Source organism: Sorex araneus, chromosome 1 (genome assembly GCF_027595985.1).
Source record: "Sorex araneus isolate mSorAra2 chromosome 1, mSorAra2.pri, whole genome shotgun sequence".
NCBI classification, from domain to species: Eukaryota; Metazoa; Chordata; class Mammalia; order Eulipotyphla; family Soricidae; genus Sorex; species Sorex araneus.
Window position 1 is genome coordinate 195,277,511 of NC_073302.1, and position 19,662 is coordinate 195,297,172.

General features: G+C 64.9%; 1 protein-coding gene across 3 annotated transcripts in view; it reads right to left on the minus strand.

Moving 5' to 3' along the window:
• The window catches only part of ATP11A (ATPase phospholipid transporting 11A), a 42,046-nt gene that overhangs the window by 13,368 nt on the left and 9,016 nt on the right, over nucleotides 1–19,662 (minus strand). For all 3 annotated transcript variants that reach the window (XM_055147447.1, XM_055147443.1, XM_055147453.1), the window contains exons 2-19: nucleotides 17,128–17,250; nucleotides 15,563–15,652; nucleotides 15,208–15,288; nucleotides 15,003–15,110; nucleotides 13,536–13,664; nucleotides 12,571–12,674; nucleotides 11,882–11,932; nucleotides 11,215–11,279; nucleotides 10,252–10,333; nucleotides 9,755–9,905; nucleotides 8,472–8,669; nucleotides 8,228–8,401; nucleotides 7,337–7,500; nucleotides 6,003–6,074; nucleotides 5,634–5,707; nucleotides 4,977–5,080; nucleotides 2,871–3,052; nucleotides 2,151–2,402 (exon numbers count right to left, since the gene is read on the minus strand). In XM_055147447.1, coding sequence (XP_055003422.1) covers nucleotides 2,151–2,402; nucleotides 2,871–3,052; nucleotides 4,977–5,080; nucleotides 5,634–5,707; nucleotides 6,003–6,074; nucleotides 7,337–7,500; nucleotides 8,228–8,401; nucleotides 8,472–8,669; nucleotides 9,755–9,905; nucleotides 10,252–10,333; nucleotides 11,215–11,279; nucleotides 11,882–11,932; nucleotides 12,571–12,674; nucleotides 13,536–13,664; nucleotides 15,003–15,110; nucleotides 15,208–15,288; nucleotides 15,563–15,652; nucleotides 17,128–17,250 — 2,204 coding nt within the window. The remainder of the gene's footprint in view (nucleotides 1–2,150; nucleotides 2,403–2,870; nucleotides 3,053–4,976; nucleotides 5,081–5,633; nucleotides 5,708–6,002; nucleotides 6,075–7,336; nucleotides 7,501–8,227; nucleotides 8,402–8,471; nucleotides 8,670–9,754; nucleotides 9,906–10,251; nucleotides 10,334–11,214; nucleotides 11,280–11,881; nucleotides 11,933–12,570; nucleotides 12,675–13,535; nucleotides 13,665–15,002; nucleotides 15,111–15,207; nucleotides 15,289–15,562; nucleotides 15,653–17,127; nucleotides 17,251–19,662) is intronic.

Consider the following 19,662-nt stretch of genomic DNA (forward strand, 5'->3'; position numbering starts at 1 on the left):
CGGGGCGGGCAGCCGGCATGGCCAGCTGGACGCGGTGCGCTGGGGGACGGCCCCCTGTGAGGCCCTCAGGGACCCCTGGACACCCCAGAGCAGGCCGCAGTGTGACGGAGGCAGCCGGCCCGGCTTGCTCGCTCCCCTGGGGCCAGCTGCCACACTCAGTCGGAGCCCAGGGGCCTGACCTTTGCCGCGGCCACTTCTGACTCCAGGGGCCCCGCGTACCCCCCGATGAGACCCCGAGAAGGACGCACACAGCGGAGGGCTGTTTGCTCCCTGGGAACAGCCTGAGCTCACCGACGCCGCAGCAAGGACACAGCGGCAAGTCAGCAGGTGAAGCCGAGAGGGGCCGCCTCCCCGCTCCAGAGGGCACCCAGGTGGGGGCAGGTGAGAACTCCCACCCCGCCGCGGGACAGCCGTGCCTCCTCAGAGCAGCGAGTCACACTCCCTTCCACACCCTGGACATGCCCACTGGTCCACACGGCCCCTCACCCCCACCTGTGTCCACACGGCCCCTCACCCAACACCCGAGTCCACACAGGCCCTCACTCAACACCCGTGTCCACAGTCACTCACCCCCACCCGTGTCCACACGGCCCCTCACCCAACACCCATGTCCTCACGATCACTCACCCAACACCCGTGTCCACACGGCCCCTCACCCCCACCTGTGTCCACACGGCCCCTCACCCAACACCCGTGTCCACACGGCCCCTCACCCAACACCCGTGTCCACACGGCCCCTCACCCCTGTTGGATATCATTGGTTTGTCCCTTCCCCCTTGCCACTAGGAACTTAGGTTTATCAGTCACACCCATCAAAGTGCTCCCAAGTCACTCCCATTCCTTTGTTTATCTGTAACCATTTCTACCAGTTTATCTGCTCTTCCCTTAATCAAACTCTGAATTGGTAAGGTCAGAACTTCCTAGGACACTGAATATTATAACATTGCCTTTCTCTCCTCTTTATGCCTTTTGAATAATTTACTTTAAAGCTATGTCTTTTTTGTATAGACACAAGAAGACAATATTATGTTTTTATAACTTAAGACTTAATTGGCCTCGATATTCCCTCCTGGGCATCTGCTTTCTCCACTTAAGCCTCAGTTGCCCTCAGTTCCTAGCACCCCAAAGTAGGGTCCCCGACGTGGGACGGGAAGGATCCAGGGCAAGCGGTGAGTTATATGCTACCCTGGCATCGAGATGGGCCTGGCCAAAGTGCCTAATTCTTAACTATAAGTTAAGAGCTTGATCATAGACAAATGCTGTCATGATCCAATAGTAATTATGAGACTGGGACCCTGCCAGGGATAGGAAAGACTGATCTGGCCTGAGCACTGTAGTCTGAGATTGAGATGCCCCCAGGAGAGCAATTCTATACGCTTTAATGCATCTCTTATTGTGTCCATACAAAATAATTAATATTATGAATTCTTATATGTTTGCTGGCTGAGGAGAAGAGAAACACATTCATGGGATTCTGCCCTTGGGTGGATCCTCCTGCTGATAGAGAATTAAGTCCTAGGAGAAGCATCCCCTGAGGGAAAAGAACCTTACCCTATTGCTGACCACACCTATGTGTATGCCCCAACCCCCTCATGCTGTGGAGATTTAACTAGGCTGTAAGAGTGGGTTGGGGGCCAGATCCACGGGGGCCAGATCCATGGGGGCCAGATCAACGGGGCCAGATCCACGAGAGCCAGATCCACAGATCCAGAGAGAGAGACCAAGAGCCGGGAGAGAGGCAGAGAGAGAGAGAGAATGAAGTAGGATGGGGGAGAAAGAAGCAGGAGGAGAATCAGAGGAGAATGGAGATGGACATGAAATAAACCGATCGAGCAACCAGTTTGGCCTTGTTCCTTCCTTCGCCTGCCTCGCCACCTGCGCGCCTTTTCTTTTTATTTTTACACACTCCCCCACCTGTGTCCACAGTCACTCACCCCCACCTGTGTCCACACGGCCCCTCACCCCCAGCCGTGTCCACATGGCCCCTCACCCAACACCCGTGTCCACACGGCCCCTCACGCCCAGCCGTGTCCACACGGCTCCTCACCCCCACCCGTGTCCACATAAGCACTCACCACAGACACACACACACCCAGCACTGCGCACACGTGCACACACAGCTGTCTCTCGCGGTGCTCCCGGGCGCCTACCCCGAGCAGCCCTCCCGGGGCAGCGTGCCGCCCCCGCGCAGCACGGTCTTGCTGAGCTCCAGCAGCACGTCGTGCAGGCCCTGCTCCTCCACGCGCTTGGTGGTCAGCTCCAGCAGCTGCGTGCCGCTGCGGAAGAGCTTGCAGGCGTAGCAGGTGGCGGCCGCCGTCTCCATCTTGTCGCCCGTGAGCACCCACACCTTGATGCCAGCCTTCTGCAGCGCCTCGATGGTGTCGGCAGCCTGGTCCTGCAGCCTGCAGCAGACGAGGCTCAGCTCCCACCGAGGCCCCCAGCACACGCCGGCCCGCACGCAGGCGACGCTCAGGCTGGCATGCGACGCAGGGCCCGGGACGGGCAGGACACGGCTGGCACGGGAGCCAGGGGTGCGTTAGGGGCCTGACGTGCAGAGCTCAGGGTCTGCCTGCCGGCTCTGAGACTGTCCCACTCGGCACAGAGACACCCGTGCTTGAAGCTCTGCGCGCGGAGCCAGAGGACAGTGCTCGCGGCCACGGGGCCCTTGCGCCTGCCACACGCTGCTCCCGCCAGCGGCCCTGGGGGCACGACGGTGGTGGGGAATGCTCCCGCCTCGGAACAGCCGGCCCTGCCCTGAGGCCACAGGCTGACCTCGCCCTCAGGCCCAGGCCCCGGGCAGGGATGCGCTCAGGGGCGCAGGCCTCACGCCTGTCCCCCGGCCGCACACGTGCCCCTGGCGCTGTGCTCACCGGTCCTCGACGGCCGTCGCCCCCAGCAGCACCAGGTCCTTCTCGATCTGCTCGTAGGCCTCGGCGAGCTGCTTCTCTCGACCCTGCAGGGCCACCTTGGCGGCCTGCAGCAGCCCGCACACGCCCTCGTACTCCTCGGCGGACAGCCTCTTATAGGCAACACACAGTGTCCGGAGCCCCTCCTGCGGGCACGACGGGCGGCCTGAGTGCGACCGTGCCACCTGGGCTCTCGCGTCGCGTGCCCAGAGCCACATCCAGCCCAGACCCCAGGAGGCCGATCGGGACATCGTCACGCTAGCAGAGCGGGCGGTAGTCAGAGCCGGCCCAGGCTGGCCCCCGGCACACATCTCCGAGCCCTCACCAGCACCGAGCACGGCACGGGAGGCCCGCGGCAGGAGGGAAGCAAACACTCTCCACTCTTCCCTCTGTCCAGCTGGAGCTGCCCCGACAGTGAGCCGCGGGAGCGTCAGCCCGTCTGGGGCACGGAGCCTCCTGGGTCTTGCTCGAGACTCGCTGGCTGTGGGCCACGGGCAAACCACGTCCACGGGGGCTGCATCGCCTGCTGAGTCTCGACTCCGAACCCGGGCATCACCCGAGGCCCTGCAGGAGACCCTGCTCGGCACTCCTGGACTAGGCAAGGGCTGCCCGGCCTGTCCTTCCCGCCAGCTGCACAGACCCTCTGTTGGATTCTGCAGCGCCTGACAGACCCTCAGTCTCCCTAGTCAGGGCGGGGCAATGGGCTGTCCTACAAGAAGTGGTCTGCAAATGGTTCCCACCCCATGGCTGAGGCTTGTAGGAACCACGGGAGCTCTACATTGCTTGTGTTTTTGTTTGTGGGCCACATACTTCCCACACAGCCGAATTCCCACACAGACACTTCCTCTACAGATAGAATTCCCACACAGACACTTCCACCAGACAGGAAAAGTTCCCACACAGACACTTCCCCCACAGACAGGATTCCCACAATGACACTTCCCCCCACAGACAGGAAAAATTCCCACACAGACACTTTCCCCACAGACAGGAAAAAATTCCCACACAGACACTTCCCACACAGACACTTCCCCCATAGACAGGATTCCCACACAGACACTTCCCACACAGACACTTCCCCCACAGACAGGATTCCCACACAGACACTTCCCACACAGACACTTCCCCCACAGACAGGATTCCCACACAGACACTTCCCACACAGACAGGATTCCCACACAGACACTTCCCCCACAGACAGGATTCCCACACAGACACTTCCCACACAGACACTTCCCACACAGACAGGATTCCCACACAGACACTTCCCACACAGACAGGATTCCCACACAGACATTTCTCCCACAGACAGGATTCCCACACAGACACTCCCCACACAGACAGGATTCCCACACAGACACTTCCCACACAGATACTTCCCCCACAGACAGGATTCCCACACAGACACTTCCCCCACAGACAGGATTCCCACACAGACACTTCCCAAACAGACAGGATTCCCACACAGACACTTCCTACATAGCCAGAATTTCCACACAGACTCCTCTTAGTGTCAGAATTTCACCTAGATACTCTCCACACAGCCCAGAATTCCCACACAGACCCTTCCCACACAGCCACAGCTGCCACCCAGACACTTCCCCCACAGCTGGAATTCCCACACAGACACTCCCCCAACAGTCAGACGTCCCACACTACCAGAATTCCTACACAGACACTTTCTACACAGCTGGACACCAATCCCTGCCCCCAGCAGACAGGGGCAGAGCACAGAGGTGAGGAGCTCTGCGGGAGAAAATGCTGCTGATGGGTAGCGGCCCCTGGCAGAGACGACATTCCAGCACAGGCGTGGACAAAGGTCACAGAACTCAGGGGCTTGCCCCTCGGGAGGGGGCTGGAGGAGAGGGTCTGCTTCCATCCTGTCCCCAGAGGCAGTGTCAGGCACAGCGTAGGCCAGGGAGTGGCTGGGCCAGCCCTGAGTCCCGAGAGGGCAGTGCCCGGCCCCACCGTATCGGCAGCCCCTCTGGGAAGCGGCCAGTTCAGGCCTCCAGGAGGCCGGAGGAGCAACCAAGAAGTTCCTGGCCAGGCCCGGGACGAGCCCCGACTCACCACTGCGTTGCGTTCCACCCGCGCCCGGATCTGCTCCACTTTCCCTTCGACCACTCGGGGGAAGATAGCAGAGTCGGCCCCCTTGCAGAAGAGGTAGATTTCTCCTGCAAAATGGGAGCAATGGTCAGCTTGGCGCCCGGGGGGCGGCCACTGGGCTGGGCAGCACTGGGCCTTCACAGCCAGGGACTGAGCTGGCAAACGCCCGTGCTGGGGGTGAGGCCTGGGGGAGTGTCCAGCACAGGCACCTGCGGGCCAAGTGTGCGCTGGGGCTCCCTCAGGGACCGTGAGGGCGTGTGGGGGAGGCAGGGGCCACGGCGCGGGTCCCCGCGTCACACGGCACCCGAAGGCCAGGGCCTCCTGGCACTCCTGCACCGCGAGCCAGAGGGCCTGGGCCAGGGTGCGGGCAGGGGTGAGGGGCAGGGCTGTTGAGGGTGCGCAGGGCTGGCGAGTGTGGGCCCCGGGGCCCTGGTTCGGGGAGCGAGCTCGCAGCTCCACAGGGCAGGGCCTGAACACCTCTGTGCCCGCCCGCACGTGTTCACTGTGTCCTAGAAATGCTCCTGGAGCTGGACCTAAAGCTCGACGGGCAGCCGGAGCCTGAGAGGGTGGATGAGGGGCTGTGGCCGGAGCGGGCGGGGGGGGGGGGGCGGGGCGGCTCACCGGAGGCGGCCTTGACGATCACGCTCATCCTCCTCCGCACCGAGTCGAAGCTCAGCGTCTCCAGCAGCTGGAACCTGGAAGGGACCACGCGGGGCTGGCGGGGCCGGGGGCTTCCGGCGGGGGCTGACCCAGGGTGTGTGGACCCTGCGTGGGGCTGGCGCAGTGCGTCCAGTGAGCCCACGGGGGCTGAGAACTGGCCGCCAGCCCTCGGCCCCTGGCCTGCCGGTCTCACGGAGACGGGCTGGGGGCACGAGTGGAGTGGCCTGCCGCAGTCTCACGGGGCCCAGGGCCCGCTGGGGGCTGCCCCTGGCATGGCCCATCCGGACCTGGGGTCGCCGCAGGGCGCCACGGCAAGCACCAGTGACTCACCGCTCCAGGTCGTTGTCGCGGTTGAGGATTTCCATGTGCCCGTCCTTCAGCCGCAGGTAGGTGAAGCCGAGCCTGCGGGCAGAGGGCACTGGTGAGCTGCACGGCAAGGCCCCATCAGGAAAGCTCGTCCCGGGACTCACGGAAGAACCCCGGACCAGGCAGCTCGCCCAGAGGTGTTCCGGACCCTGCGCCAGGCCGATGGGTGCCTCAGGCGGGACCAGGCGGCGTTCCTCCACCCACCCCCTCGGAACCCCAGCAGCCGCCAACCTCCAGAACCCAGTGAAAAACCCAGGTACGCGGGACCAGTGACTGAACACTCCAGGCCTCAAGGGGCCGGCCGGGCTGCTCCTCCCCATCTCCCCACCCGTCAGGGTCGGGCTGTCATGCCCACAAGCTGGCTCCGATGCCACTTAAGCCATCAACGGCCAAGATCCAGACCCTCACAAAGGAATCTGGGAACCGAGCAGCCTGCTGCGGAGATGGATCGGAACCCAGTTACTTAAAATTTTAGAATTCCAGGACATCTGACGCTATTCACCACAGGCAACACAGAAACAAATTACCCTGCATCTGCCTGGGGGCGGGCGTGAGTGGTGGTGGGGAAGTTCGAAATGGTGGTGGAGGGTGTCATGGGTGGGATCGGTGTTAAAATAACGAAAGTAATCAATTACTGTGAGCAACTTCATGAAAAATAAAATAAAAAAATAAGAACAATGGAAGAAAAAAAAACACGTCCAAAGTGCAGACGCTGGGGTCGGGGCAGCAGTGCCGGGCTCGGTTTCCCCTCGCGCCTCCCCGTGGGTCTCTGCCCTGGGGGTGTGTGTGGCCCCAGACCCACTGTCCCAAGGAGCCCCGGGGCCCCAGCATGAGACGCTAAACAGTGCCCAGCAGGGGAGCGGCTCCAGGGGCAGCCCCCTCCCGGCTCTGGCCTGTGGGAGGGGCAGTGGGTGCGTCCCGCCTGCATGGCCCTGCCCGGAGGAGCCGTAGGGCCCACAAGCCTGACGTCACCCGGGGGCTGGACGGGATCGTCTGAGCGCCATGAAGGCCGGCTCAGCGGAGCTGGGGGCCCCTGGCAGGATCATGAGACCCAGGAGCTGGGGGGGGCAGAGGGCACCCTCGAGGCCCGAGCAAATGTTCCAGGGTGAGGCCGCTCCCGAGTCTCCCCAGCGCAGGGGACGGGGCACACCGCCCAGCAGGCCGGGGGACACCGCCCAGCAGGCCCGGGACTCCGTGGAAGCACCATGCCCGAGGCTCAGAGGCTGGTCCTGAGCCAGGGCGCAGAGGGCGGGGCAGCGGAGGAGCATGCACCCCGCACCCCGCACACGGGCACTCACCGCTGGATCCCTTCCACCAGGGCCACCTCGTCAGGCGAGGAGGAGATGTAGACGCAGGACTTGGCCGAGTCGGGCGACTTGCGGGGCCCGTCCACGTCCTCCTCGTCCTTCACCTGGATGGTGTGGCACAGACACAGGGCCCGGAAGAACAGCTCCTCCCGCTCCTGCACACAGCACAGAGTCAGCAGGGCGCCGCGCCCGGCCTCTCCCGCACCCCTGGGCATCGTGCACCAGGGCTGACGTGGGGCCAGGCACCTACAGCCCGGGGCAGGTGTCTGTGTGCATGCGTCAATGCGTGCAGGAGGTTGTGTGCACGTGGCCACAGAGGGTGATTCTGCATGTGTCTATGAGTACTGGTGTCTGTGTGTATGCGTGTCTGCATGTATGGGTGTCTCTGCTCGCGTCTACATGTATGGGTGTCTATGTCACATTTCTATGTGTATGGGTATTTCTGTGTACACGTGTCTACATGTATGGGTATCTGTGCATATCAGTCTCTATCTATGGGTTCTGCATTCACATGTTTATGGGTGTCTTGTGCTCATGTGCTTACACATGTGTCTGTATGCACAAGTGTATACACACATGGGTGCCTGTGTGCACGTGTCTGTGCACCCGTATTTACTCGTGAGAGAAGTTTGTCCATGTGTTCACACATGTGGGAGGTGTGCCTGTGTCTACAGGTATGGGTGTGTGCATATACCCTACACATGGCCACACAAGTGGAAGGTGTATGTCTGCATGTGCACATACCTGCACGTGTGGGAGTGTTATACATGTGTGGGCATCGTGCAGGGCCCATGGCCATGCGTGTGTGTGTGTGTGTGTGTGTGTGTGTGTGTGTGTGTGGCTAAGGCGTGGATGTTGTGTGCGCGTGTCAGAGTGTCGCACCTTCATGCTGGGGCCCGGGGATGAGTCGATCATGTCGATGCCCGCGGAGTCGGGCAGCACCTGCCCGTTGCAGATGGCGTGGGGCACGTACACGTGGCCCTCCACGCAGCACTCCCGGAACTCCATGTTGTTCTCCGTGAGCGTGCCGGTCTTGTCGGTGAACACGTACTGTACCTGCAGGTGGGGCTCACGGCACCATTCCCGCCACGCGCCCCCCGCGCCCCCCCCGGGCAGTGTCTCCCACCTGGCCTAGCTCCTCGTTCAGGTCCGAGGTGTTGACCAGCGGGCCCTCCCCCGTCTCCTCGTCCAGCATGTCCTGGTCCCAGGTGATGAAGTACGAGCCCAGGAACTTCTGCATCTCCACAGTGACGTACATGGACACGGGGATGATGTAGTTGAAGAGGACCATGAAGGCCAGGAAGTCGGTGAACGCCTGGAGGAACTGAGGGAGGCGGCCTTGGGGCCCCACCGGCTGGCAGCGGGGCTCGCCCACACGCCTGCCCGGCCTTCCAGTGTGGCCGCGAGGCAGGAAGGTCACAGCTCCGCAGGGGCAGGGGCACTGCACAGGCCATGTGCAGGGGACTCTGGCAGGGGACCAGACTTACGGGTGACAACCAGCGACACAGGGAAGCCTCAGAGGTGCATCCCCAGAGCCACAGCCACAGGCACCGCGCATTTCCCAGGAACCCTCTGTACCCACCCTCACGTGCACACCTCCCCGTGTGTGCACACATCTCTCTGTGCGTGCACACCCTCCCCCCTGTGCGTGCACACGTCCCTCTGTGTGCACACTTCCCCGTGTGTGCACACATGTCTCTGTGCGTGCACACCCTCTCCCCTGTGCGTGCACACGTCCCTGTGCGCACACGTCCCTCTGTGTGCACACCTCCCTCTGTGTGTGCACACGTCCCTCTGTGTGCACACCTCCCCATGTGTGCACACATACCTCTGTGCATGCACACCCTCCCCCCGTGCGTGCACACATCCCTCTGTGTGCACACCTCCCCGTGTGTGCACACATCCCTCTGTGCATGCACACCTTCTTGTGCATGCACACCTTCCTCTGTGCAAGCACATGTTCCTGCGTACAAACCTTCCTGTGTGAGTTCACACCTTCCTCTGTTTGTGTGTACCTCCTTGTGCATAAATACTTCCCTCTCTGTGGTACACACCTCCCTCTGTGCACGCACGCCTCCCTTTATCCATGCACACTGCCCACTGCATATGCATACCACGTTATTCTGAACTGGGAGCCAACCCAAAGACAGTACTGTGTTAAATATACAAAGTCCAATGCAATTATTTGGACGGCTTTGGTCAAAATACTTTTGACAGGCAAATATAGGGGTGAGGCTCCCTCTCGCCCTAGCTGCCTGCACTCATGTACCCTCCACGGGCCCCGTGCAGGGACCCTGCGGCATGGTTCCCGGTGAGGTCAGCAGCTCTGGCAGACAGCCTGGACAGTGCTGACACATCGTGCGAGAGCGGCTCCTCCTGCACGCTCCGTGGGCCTGTGGGTGCCCATACCTGGTTCCGCTGCCTCTCAGCCTCCGTCTTCTGGTTGTACCACGGCTCGTCGTGGGCAGGCGTGCTCTGCCACACGTACTTGAGCACAGTGTTGGTGAGCGCCTTGCTGATGAGGATGCAGAGGTACACGATGAGGAAGACGTTCATGGACCTGCAACGCAGAGCACCTGAGAGGCGCCCCCCCAGCACCACGGTGTGTGACCAGGAGTGCAGGGGGCGCCTCAGCCCTGGGGGTCACAGCAGGGCTCTGTGAGCATCTGAGACCAGGACACAGCCAGGTCGAGGGGGCCCCGAGGAGAAGTGGAGGGGGTCCTGGCGCGGCCCCGGGCCTGGGGTGTGTGCTCTGGGCCGCCAGCCCCCTCCAGCAGCCCGAGCCTCGGGCACTTCCTGCAAGCCAGACCCCGAGCCCGCCCGCCCGCCCGGGGAGAGGCCGAGGACATGCTTCCTGCTTCCTGGCCAGGGAGGGGCCAGGGGGCTCCAAGGTCCCCGAGCCTTACTTTTCCACGGCCGAGCGCTTCTGCGACTTGGACTGGTAGTTCAGGGCCATCTTGGTCTCCATGCCCGTGTAGATGGCCACACCTGCAAGCAGACAGGCCTGAGCGGCCGGGCCGGGCCGGGCGGGGGCAGGAGCACAGACAGGAGACTCGGGACACAGTGCGCGAACAGGAGACGGGGGCAACAGCGTGTGGACAGGAGACAGGGAGATACAGACACGGGGGGAGACAGCACGTGGACAGGAGGCTCGGACACAGCATGGGACACGGGGGGATACAGAGTGGACAGGAGACTCGGACACGGCGTGTGGACACGGGGGGAGACAGAGTGGACAGGAGACTCAGGGACACGGCGTGTGGACACGGGGGGATACAGAGTGGACAGGAGACTCAGGGACACAGTGTGGGACACGGGGGGATACAGAGTGGACGGGAGGCTCAGGGACACGGCGTGTGGACACGGGGGGATACAGAGTGGACAGGAGACTCAGGGACACAGCGTGGGACACGGGGGGATACAGAGTGGACGGGAGGCTCAGGGACACAGTGTGGACACGGGGGGAGACAGAGTGGACAGGAGACTCAGGGACACAGCGTGGGACACGGGGGAAGACAGAGTGGACAGGAGACTCAGGGACACAGCGTGGGACACGGGGGGGATACAGAATGGACAGGAGACTCGGACACAGCGTGGGACACGGGGGGATAGAGTGGACGGGAGGCTCAGGGACACGGCGTGTGGACAGGAGACTGGGGGGACAGCGCGTGTACAGGGCCCAGGGCCGGGGCGCCTGAGGGTCAGCGGAGCTTGTGCTCTGCTCAGGAGGCATTTCCCCAGCAGCAGCAGCAGAAGGTGGGCGGGTGCCAGGCAGTGGTCCTCCCAGAGCAGGACCCCGGGAGCGGGCCCGCATCCACTCCTGCGGACCCACAGACGCACGGCAGGCACGAGCAGCCGCGGGCACTCACCAAAGATCCTCTCGGTGTTCTTGAGTGTGGCCCCTCGCAGAAGCAGGTTCTCCGACCCCAGGGGCCTGCAGGGGCAGTGAGGCTGAGCCCACCTGAGCCCCTTCCGGCGGGCGACGCCCAGCCCCGCGGCCACCAGCCCCCACTGTACCCCACTCCCCGTGCTGAACTGACCGAGGCCTGACATGCAGCACGGAGCACCCAAGGGTCCCCATGGCCTCGGGAGACCTGGGAAAGGTCAGGATGCCACGGCGTGGACGTGCCTCCGGGTGGAAGGTCACACACAGGGTCTCAAGTGAGCCCCCAGGCGGGCGACCCCAGGGTGTCCCCACAGAGGGAGACCCCACTTCTACCGCTCACAGACGTGCCGTGGGTAAGTCAGGGCAGGACAAGCCCAGCTGCTCTCTGCACCTGGGCAGAGCCATCTGCAGGGGTCCTGGGGCCCCGAAGGCTCTGCCCCTGGGGGCGGATCCCTGGACACTCCCTCAGCCCGCCCAGGGCAGGACGGGTCCCCCAGGAAGGCCGTGCACCTTCCACACCGTGGCACAGCAGAACCCGACCCTCCCCGAATGGCACGGCCAGCCTGCAGGAGGGGCAGAGGCCTCGGTGCCAGGCCCTGGGCTTCCGCAGGACACGCGTCACCTGCACGCCTGCACATGCACCAGCTTACCTCACTACGGGATCGCTGACCTCGTTGTACACGTTGATGCGGCCGACAAACCTGGAAGGGAAAGCGTCACCGCGGGCAGTCAGCAGTGGGTCTGCTGTCCCTGTCCCCGGCACGTGCCGCGCCTGCTCTGCGCCCGAGAACAGGGGAGGCCTCAACCCTCGATCCCCAGGACCAGCTTACAAAGCCGGGGCCCCAGGAGGCTGGAGTCCCTCTGGCTGCACGGGAGCCGGGGTCCCCGAGTCAGGGCCCAGGGAGCCGGGGGTCCCCGAGTCAGGGCCCAGGGAGTCGGGGTCCCGGAGTCAGGGCCCAGGGAGCCGGGGTCCCCGAGTCAGGCCCAGGGAGCCGGGGGTCCCCGAGTCAGGGCCCAGGGAGTCGGGGTCCCCGAGTCAGGGCCCAGGGAGCCGGGGTCCCCGAGTCAGGGCCCAGGGAGCCGGGGTCCCCGAGTCAGGGCCCAGGGAGCCGGGGTCCCCGAGTCAGGGCCCAGGGAGCCGGGGTCCGCAAGTCAGGACCCAGGGAGCCGGGGTCCCGGAGTCAGGGCCCAGGGAGCCGGGTCCCCGAGTCAGGCCCAGGGAGCCGGGGGTCCCCGAGTCAGGGCCCAGGGAGCCGGGTCCCAGAGTCAGGCCCACGGAGCCGAGCACCCAGCACTGCGGGGAGGCAGAGCTGCGGGCGTGACGGTGCCCCCCACTCACGTGTAGAGGTCGGGCTGCGGCTGCTCACACTCGATGGTGGCGTGCAGCCCGTCGATGTCCTCCTCCGCGTGGAAGCCCTTTGTGTCCGGGACTGCATAGTGCGTCTGCAGACAGAAGACACGCAACCGTCAGGAGAGAATGTCCCGGCCGCAGGCTGTGGGCAGGGTCCGAGGCTGTGCCCCGGAGAGGCGTCGGAAGAACCAGAACCGGGGTGGGCACTCACATTGGGCAGCCACGGGACCACCTGACCTCTGCCTCAGTGAGGTCATCCACCGCGCATCAGCGGTCACTGAGACGCCAGGCTCCCCTCCACCCTGCTACCGTCTGTCCACCACGTCCTCAGCCGTCACCGCACCAACATCTATAACCAGCACCTCCCTCTGCCCACAGCCCGTCCCCTCCCACCGCCCACAGCCCGGCCCCTCCCACTCCCTACAGCCCGGCCCCTCCCACCGCCCACAGCCCGTCCCCTCCCACTGCCCACAGCCCCTCCCCTCCCACTCCCTACAGCCCGGCCCCTCCCACCGCCCACCGCCCCTCCCCTCCCACCGCCCACAGCCCCTCACTCCCACTGCCCACAGCCCGTCCCCTCCGCCTACCCTCCATACCTGTGACCGTCCACCATCGACCCGTGTCCCTCACCGTCCATACCCATGACTGTCCATCATCAACCTGTGACTGTCCACCGTCAGCCCATTCCTCCCACTCTGTGCCCCCACACCTGCCTCAGCTGCCTGTCACCCCCCATTGCCTTGACTTCCTGTTACCCTCTCCCTAACCCTGTCTCCCTGCCCCCTACTCACAGTCTGTCCAGGCCCGTCCCCCACTCACCCATCTGAAACCTGCCGTCCACGGAACCCTTCCCCGTAGCTGTGCCCACACCTTCCAATCACCCGCCGTGCCGAGCTCGGCACTGTCACACCGGCACAAGCTGGGGCTGAGGTGGGGCCCTCGGGGAGACACACCTTGTGGCTGGACTCCCCGTCCAGGCTGGCGGTGGTCACGTGGCAGGTCCCGTCCCCACGGCTGCTGGAGAGGAAGATGAGGTCGCAGGGGAAAGTCTCGTCCTCCTTGATCATGACGACGTCCCCGACCTGCAGGACAGAAGACGGCTCAGCATGTCACTGCGCCCATGAGAGCCCAGAGCCCAGGGATTCCCGGAACCATCACTGTGGTGACCGCAGGCCTCTAGAAAGGGGACATCCTGCCTCCTGCCCAGGGCACGGTGGCACAGGCGCCAAGCTGAGGCTTCGGGAGGCTTGCCCGGGGCAGGGGAGACAAAAGCCTCAGGACTGGCCAGTGGGTGGAGACGGGGTGCCAAGAAGACTGATCAGGGTGGGTTAGACAGGGACTCAGGAGGGTGGATCAGGGCGGGTGTAGACAGGGATTCAGGAGGGTGGATCAGGGCGGGTGTAGACGGGGCTTCAGGAGGGTGGATCAGGGTGGGTGTAGACAGGGATTCAGGAGGGTGGATCAGGCGGGTGTAGATGGGGATTCAGGAGGGTGGATCAGGGCAGGTGTAGACAGGGATTCAGGAGGGTGGATCAGGCGGGTGTAGATGGGGATTCAGGAGTGTGTATCAGGGCGGGTGTAGATGGGGCTTCAGGAGGGTGGATCAGGCGGGTGTAGATAGGGCCTCAGGAGGGTGGATCAGGGCGGGTGTAGACGGGGCTTCAGGAGGGTGGATCAGGCAGGTGTAGACAGGGCCTCAGGCGGATGGACTCTTTCACAGTGAGGACAGATAACCCAGGAGGCAGGCCTGACTGACCAGGAGCTCAATGTGTGTCCGTGTGAGAGTGTGTATACATGCGTGTGCATGCTTGTACACACGTGTGGTGCTCCTAGGAGGGCAGGGCTGTGAGTGCGGCCCAAGGACAGCAGGAAAGGCCGTTGGCAGGTGGGCAGAGTGAGCCAGGCCAAGCGTGGGGAGGTGAGTGAGGGGCCACGTCACCACGGCCATGAGCAGGTTCCAGGGAGCCCAGGTTGTCACGTGACCCCCATCCTGAGAGATGCGACAACGTCTCCCCAGCCCCAGGCTCTGTGGACGGGCCACGTGGGCCCATGTCAGGACTGGCACGTGGCTGTCCTGGAGGAAGCTGGCCTGGGCAGGCAGCACGGCCCCCGGTCAACTCCGAGTTGGGGGGGCATGGCGCCCGCCCGGGCGTGGGCGAGGAGTGCAGACGCGGGCGGGCACGGCGGGGCCAGCTGAGCGTCCCTTGCCGAGGACGGGGCCAGACCGGCCTGGTCAGCACAGGCACCTCGGGGCCGGGTGTCGCGGCTGTGCTGGGCCACGTGCCCGCCGGTGGGAGGCGGCAGCACAGGGTGGAGGCGGGGAAGCGGGGGCTGTGGCCGCGGCCAGCCGGCCTCCTCTGAGGGGCTGGCTCTCGGCGGCTGAGGCCCCAGGCCCTGCCCGGGTGCCCGGCCCGACTCACCCTCAGCTTCCGGCTCTGCTTGCGCACCAGCTTGCCGTGCTGGATGAAGTGCACAGGGCACTGGTTCATGGCCCGGTCCGCCTTGTGCCGCAGCCAGTCCTCATAGCCCTGCACGGGGATGGGGGCAGGTCGGGGACGGACGGGGACGGGGCCGAGGCCCCAGCCCGCACCCGCCCTGGTGCATCCTCCCGGCCTCCTGCGGTACCTGCTTGATAGCAGTGACGGTGATGACGAAGAACAGCGGGAGGCCGCTGGTCACGGGGCTGGTGGGCGTATCGATGATCAGCTGCAGGGACAGGCAGGCGCTCGGCGGGCTGGCAGGGCACCCGCCACTGCCCAGCCTCTTGCCCTGCTGTAGCTGCCCCCACGCGTGTCAGTGGCCAGGGACCCGGCGGGCAGGGACGGGGGCTAGTCGCAGCCCGGCCGCCCCTCGCCTGCTCCCCACCCCGGGAACACGGTGAGGCAGCCCCGGCCACTCTGCAGGAGCGCTGGGTGCAGGGCCAGTGCTGGCCATGAGAGCCCACAGACACCCCCACCGAGGCGACAGGCAGGGGCCGTACCTGGACAAGGAAGATGATGAGGAAGTAGAAGTTGGCGATTCTCCGGAACTGCTCGAACAGGTTCTTGGGGATGAAGTTCCAGAAGGTGTACTGCGGGGGGCCACAGGCGTGAGCGGCCCCTCCTGCCACCGCAAGGCCCAGAGCCCCCGGGTGGGCGGGAGAACACTGGCCCCAGTCTGCCGTGGGGGGTGTGCACGCACACACATACCGCACACATGTGCACCTGCACACACATGTACACAGATGCAATGCACACATGAGCACACTATAGGCACACAAGCTTCATGCACACTGCACACATGCACATATATAACGCACATACCTGCTGACACAAAACAAGTGCACATGCACACACAATGCACACATGCAGACACGTGAACATGCACACATAGTACACATACAGACACATACACACAAGGATGCACATACAATGCACACATACATGCACATTAACATGCAATGCACATGCAAACACAAAGGCAAATGTATGTGCACATGTAAATATGCATGCACACTGCGGACATGTCCACAATGCACACACACGCAAATACAGGTGTACATGGACACAGTGCACACATGTGGATACATATGCACATGCACACATAACACACACATGCAGATGACATGCACACAATAAACAAAAGCACGCACAGTGCACATGCAGACACACATGAAGAAGACACCTACACATTCACATATAACACACATGCAGATGTATGCACACACAATGCACATACAATGCACACATGCAGACATACAGACATATGCACACACGACACACACAGGCACACATGAAGACACATGTGCACCCCCATGGGAGCTGTGGTCATCGTTGGCTCCTGCCCACCTTCCCCAGGGCCCCCTGCCCATAAAGTTCCCAGTCCAGGCCCCTGGGTGTCCAGCACGGCCCGGCATGCAGTGGACATGACGGCACCTGCCAGGTCCGGCACAGCCAGGGTAGCCGCGGAACACACGCGAACCCTGCCGCCACCAGCAGTGTGTGGGGACCCGGGCTCCACCCTCTCTCCGGCAGGTGGGGGTAGCCCAGGACCCCCGAGCCCAGGGAGGGTCAGTGGCTCGTCCCTCAGCACCCAGGTGTGGCTCTAAGAGGGACAGTCCTGTGCTGCCTGATGCCACCCCTGCCCTACTCCGATCACTCCCACGCTCAGGCAGCCAGCTGTGCCCTGTGGGCCCTGGGAGCCTCGCAGCGGAGGACTCCAGGAGGGCGGGGAGGAGGGAGAGGGAGGGCAGGGCGAGGGCGGGGAGGAGGGACAGGGAGGGCGGGGAGGAGGGAGAGGGAGGGTGGGGTGGGGGTGGGGAGGAGGGAGAGGGAGGGCGGGGAGATGCAGGGAGGGAGGAGAATGGGGCGGGGAGGTGGGAGGGGAAGGAGGGAGGGGGAGGGCGGGTGGGGAGGAGGGAGGGGGAGGGCGGGGCGGGAGGGTGGGGGTGGGCAGGGCGTGAGGGGCGGGGAGGAGGGAGGAGGGAGGGGGAGGGCAGGGCGGGGAGGGCAGGGAGGAGGCAGAGGGAGGGTGGGGCGGGAGGGTGGGGTGTGGGCGGGGCCTCACCTTGGAGGAGACGATCCTGTTGTCGGGGTACTTCTGCGGGATGTAGGCCTCGGCGCCAGGCGGGGGCTCCTTGTGCCCCACGTAGATGGTCCGGCTGTCCACCCAGCTCTCCTCGCCGGCACACTGCGGGGACAAGGGGCACCGGCCCCGCCATCATCCCGGCCGCGCAGACGCACATGAGGGGCAGCGCGTGGACGGTCCCCTGCCCACCCTGGCGCTGGCCCGTGGAGGGGCTGGGGCAGCCAGGGAAGGGCGGGAGCCCCGGGCACGCGGGCGGGCGGGCGGGCTGCCAGGGAGCGGACGCGCAGAGAGGCTTCCTGGAAAGAGCCGCGGCTGACTCATCCCCGGCCGTGCCAGCCCGTGCCCCGGAGACCACGCCGGCGCCAAGAGAAACCCGCCAGCACGGGCACCGGGCAGCGACCGGGCCTGGACAGAGACCCGGTCCTGTGCCCCTGAGCTCAGTACAGCCCCGACCCCCACGGCCCGGATAGCCCTGACCCCATGCCCTGGACAGCCCTGACCCCCACGGCCAGGACAGCGCTGACCCCACTGCCAGGACAGCGCTGACCCCACGGCCTGGACAGCCCTGACCCCCACGGCTAGGACAGCCCTGACCCCCAGACCCGGACAGCCCTGGCCCCCAGGCCCGGACAGCGCTCTGGCCCTAGAGCAGAGCAGAAGGCTGTGCCACCCAGGTGGCTCTGGTCAGATGCCCCCTGGCCACCGGGGGCGGGTCCTCACTTCAGGGACCTTGGGGCGTCCCTCCCCGGCGAGCACCTCACAGGCCAGCGAGTCTATGAAGGAGGAACGGCCACATCCTGCCATCAGCTGGGACACGCAGGGGAGGGGAGGGCGCCTTGAGCAGCGGGAGACATGGAGGGGACCCCCGGGCATAAGCAGGGCAGAGATGGGTGTGCGGGAGCACGACCAGCCGCAGGGCCCCCCACTCTGCCACCACCAGACAAGGGGCTCCAACCAGCAAGGGCCAGCTGGCGGCAAGGCGGGCCAGGCACCGGCCATGCGGGGCGGGGGCGGGGGGCAGCAGGGCGGCCTCAGGTACAGATCAAAGCTGCCGCCTGCAGTCGGGCTCAGCCTCGGGAACTCGAGGCTTCCGGCTGCCCGGGGGCGGTCACTTTGGGCCTGGGATGGGCGTGCCCTCAGCAGCGCCCGCTCGGTCAGTGCCAGCGGAGGAGCAGCTGGACGCCCCTACTGCAGACGCTGAGGGGCGCCAGCCCGACCTCCGCGCTGACCACCTGGCCAGCCTTCCCTGCGAGTCCACCGGGTGTGAGCTGGGGCGGGGCCGGCAGTGTCAGGGCCCTCTACAGCCTGGGCTCCAAGGACGTCCCCCCGGTGCTCTGTGGCCAAGAAGTGGAACAAACGCTTCTGTGTGCAGGCTCGGCACAAGGAGAGGCCAGCACTGGGAGGCGCAGCAGGGCCTCGGACAGGGCGGGTGGACAGGGCCCAGGGGGCACGGGGAGAGTGGACAGGGTCCAGGGGGCACGGGGCGGGTGGACAGGGTGCAGGGGGCACGGGGCGGATGGACAGGGTCCTTGGGACATGGGGAGAGTGGACAGGGTCCGGGGACACGGGGCGGGTGGACAGGGTCCTTGGGACATGGGGAGAGTGGACAGGGTCCGGGGACACAGTTGAGTGGATAGGGAACACGGGGCGAGTGGACAGGGTCCTCGGGACATGGAAAGAGTGGACAGGGTCCAGGGGACACGGGGCGAGTGGACAGGGTCCAGGGGACACGGGGCGAGTGGACAGGGTCCAGGGGACACGGGGTGGGTGGACAGGGTCCAGGGGACACGGGGAGGGTGGACAGGGTCCAGGGGACACGGGGAGGGTGGACAGGGTCCAGGGGACACGGGGAGGGTGGACAGGGTCCAGGGGACACGGGGCGGGTGGACAGGGTCCAGGGGACACGGGGAGAGTGGACAGGGTCCAGGGGACACGGGGTGGGTGGACAGGGTGCTCGGGACGCGGGGAGAGTGGACAGGGTCCAGGGGATGCGGGGCGGGTGGACAGGGTCCAGGGGACACGGGACGGGTGGACAGGGCCCTCGGGACATGGGGAGAGTGGACAGGGTCCAGGGGACATGGGGAGAGTGGACAGGGTCCAGGGGACATGGGGAGAGTGGACAGGGTCCAGGGGACACGGGTGGGTGACAGGCACCCACGCAGGACAGGTTTCCTGGGACTGGATGTGAGTGGCAGTGTGACAGGCCTGTGTGGACAGGCCCAGGCACAAGGACGGGGACACAGGGAAACCAGACAGCGGCACGAGCGTCGGTGACTCCAGACCCGCGGCCCCCCATAGGCGGGCAGCTCTTGTCCAGCCAGAGGCAGTCCGGGGCAGGAGGGGGCCTGGTCCGGGCTGGCACGTTGGCACCCACGTGGCCTGGAACTGCCCGATGCCAGAGCCACACAGGTCCCGCCTCAGCTCAGTGAACCGGGGACTGCGCGTCTCCCCTGCCCCCCCCCCCGCCTCGGGGATGGGGACCCTGCCCCCGCCCCGCCTTGGGGATGGGGACCC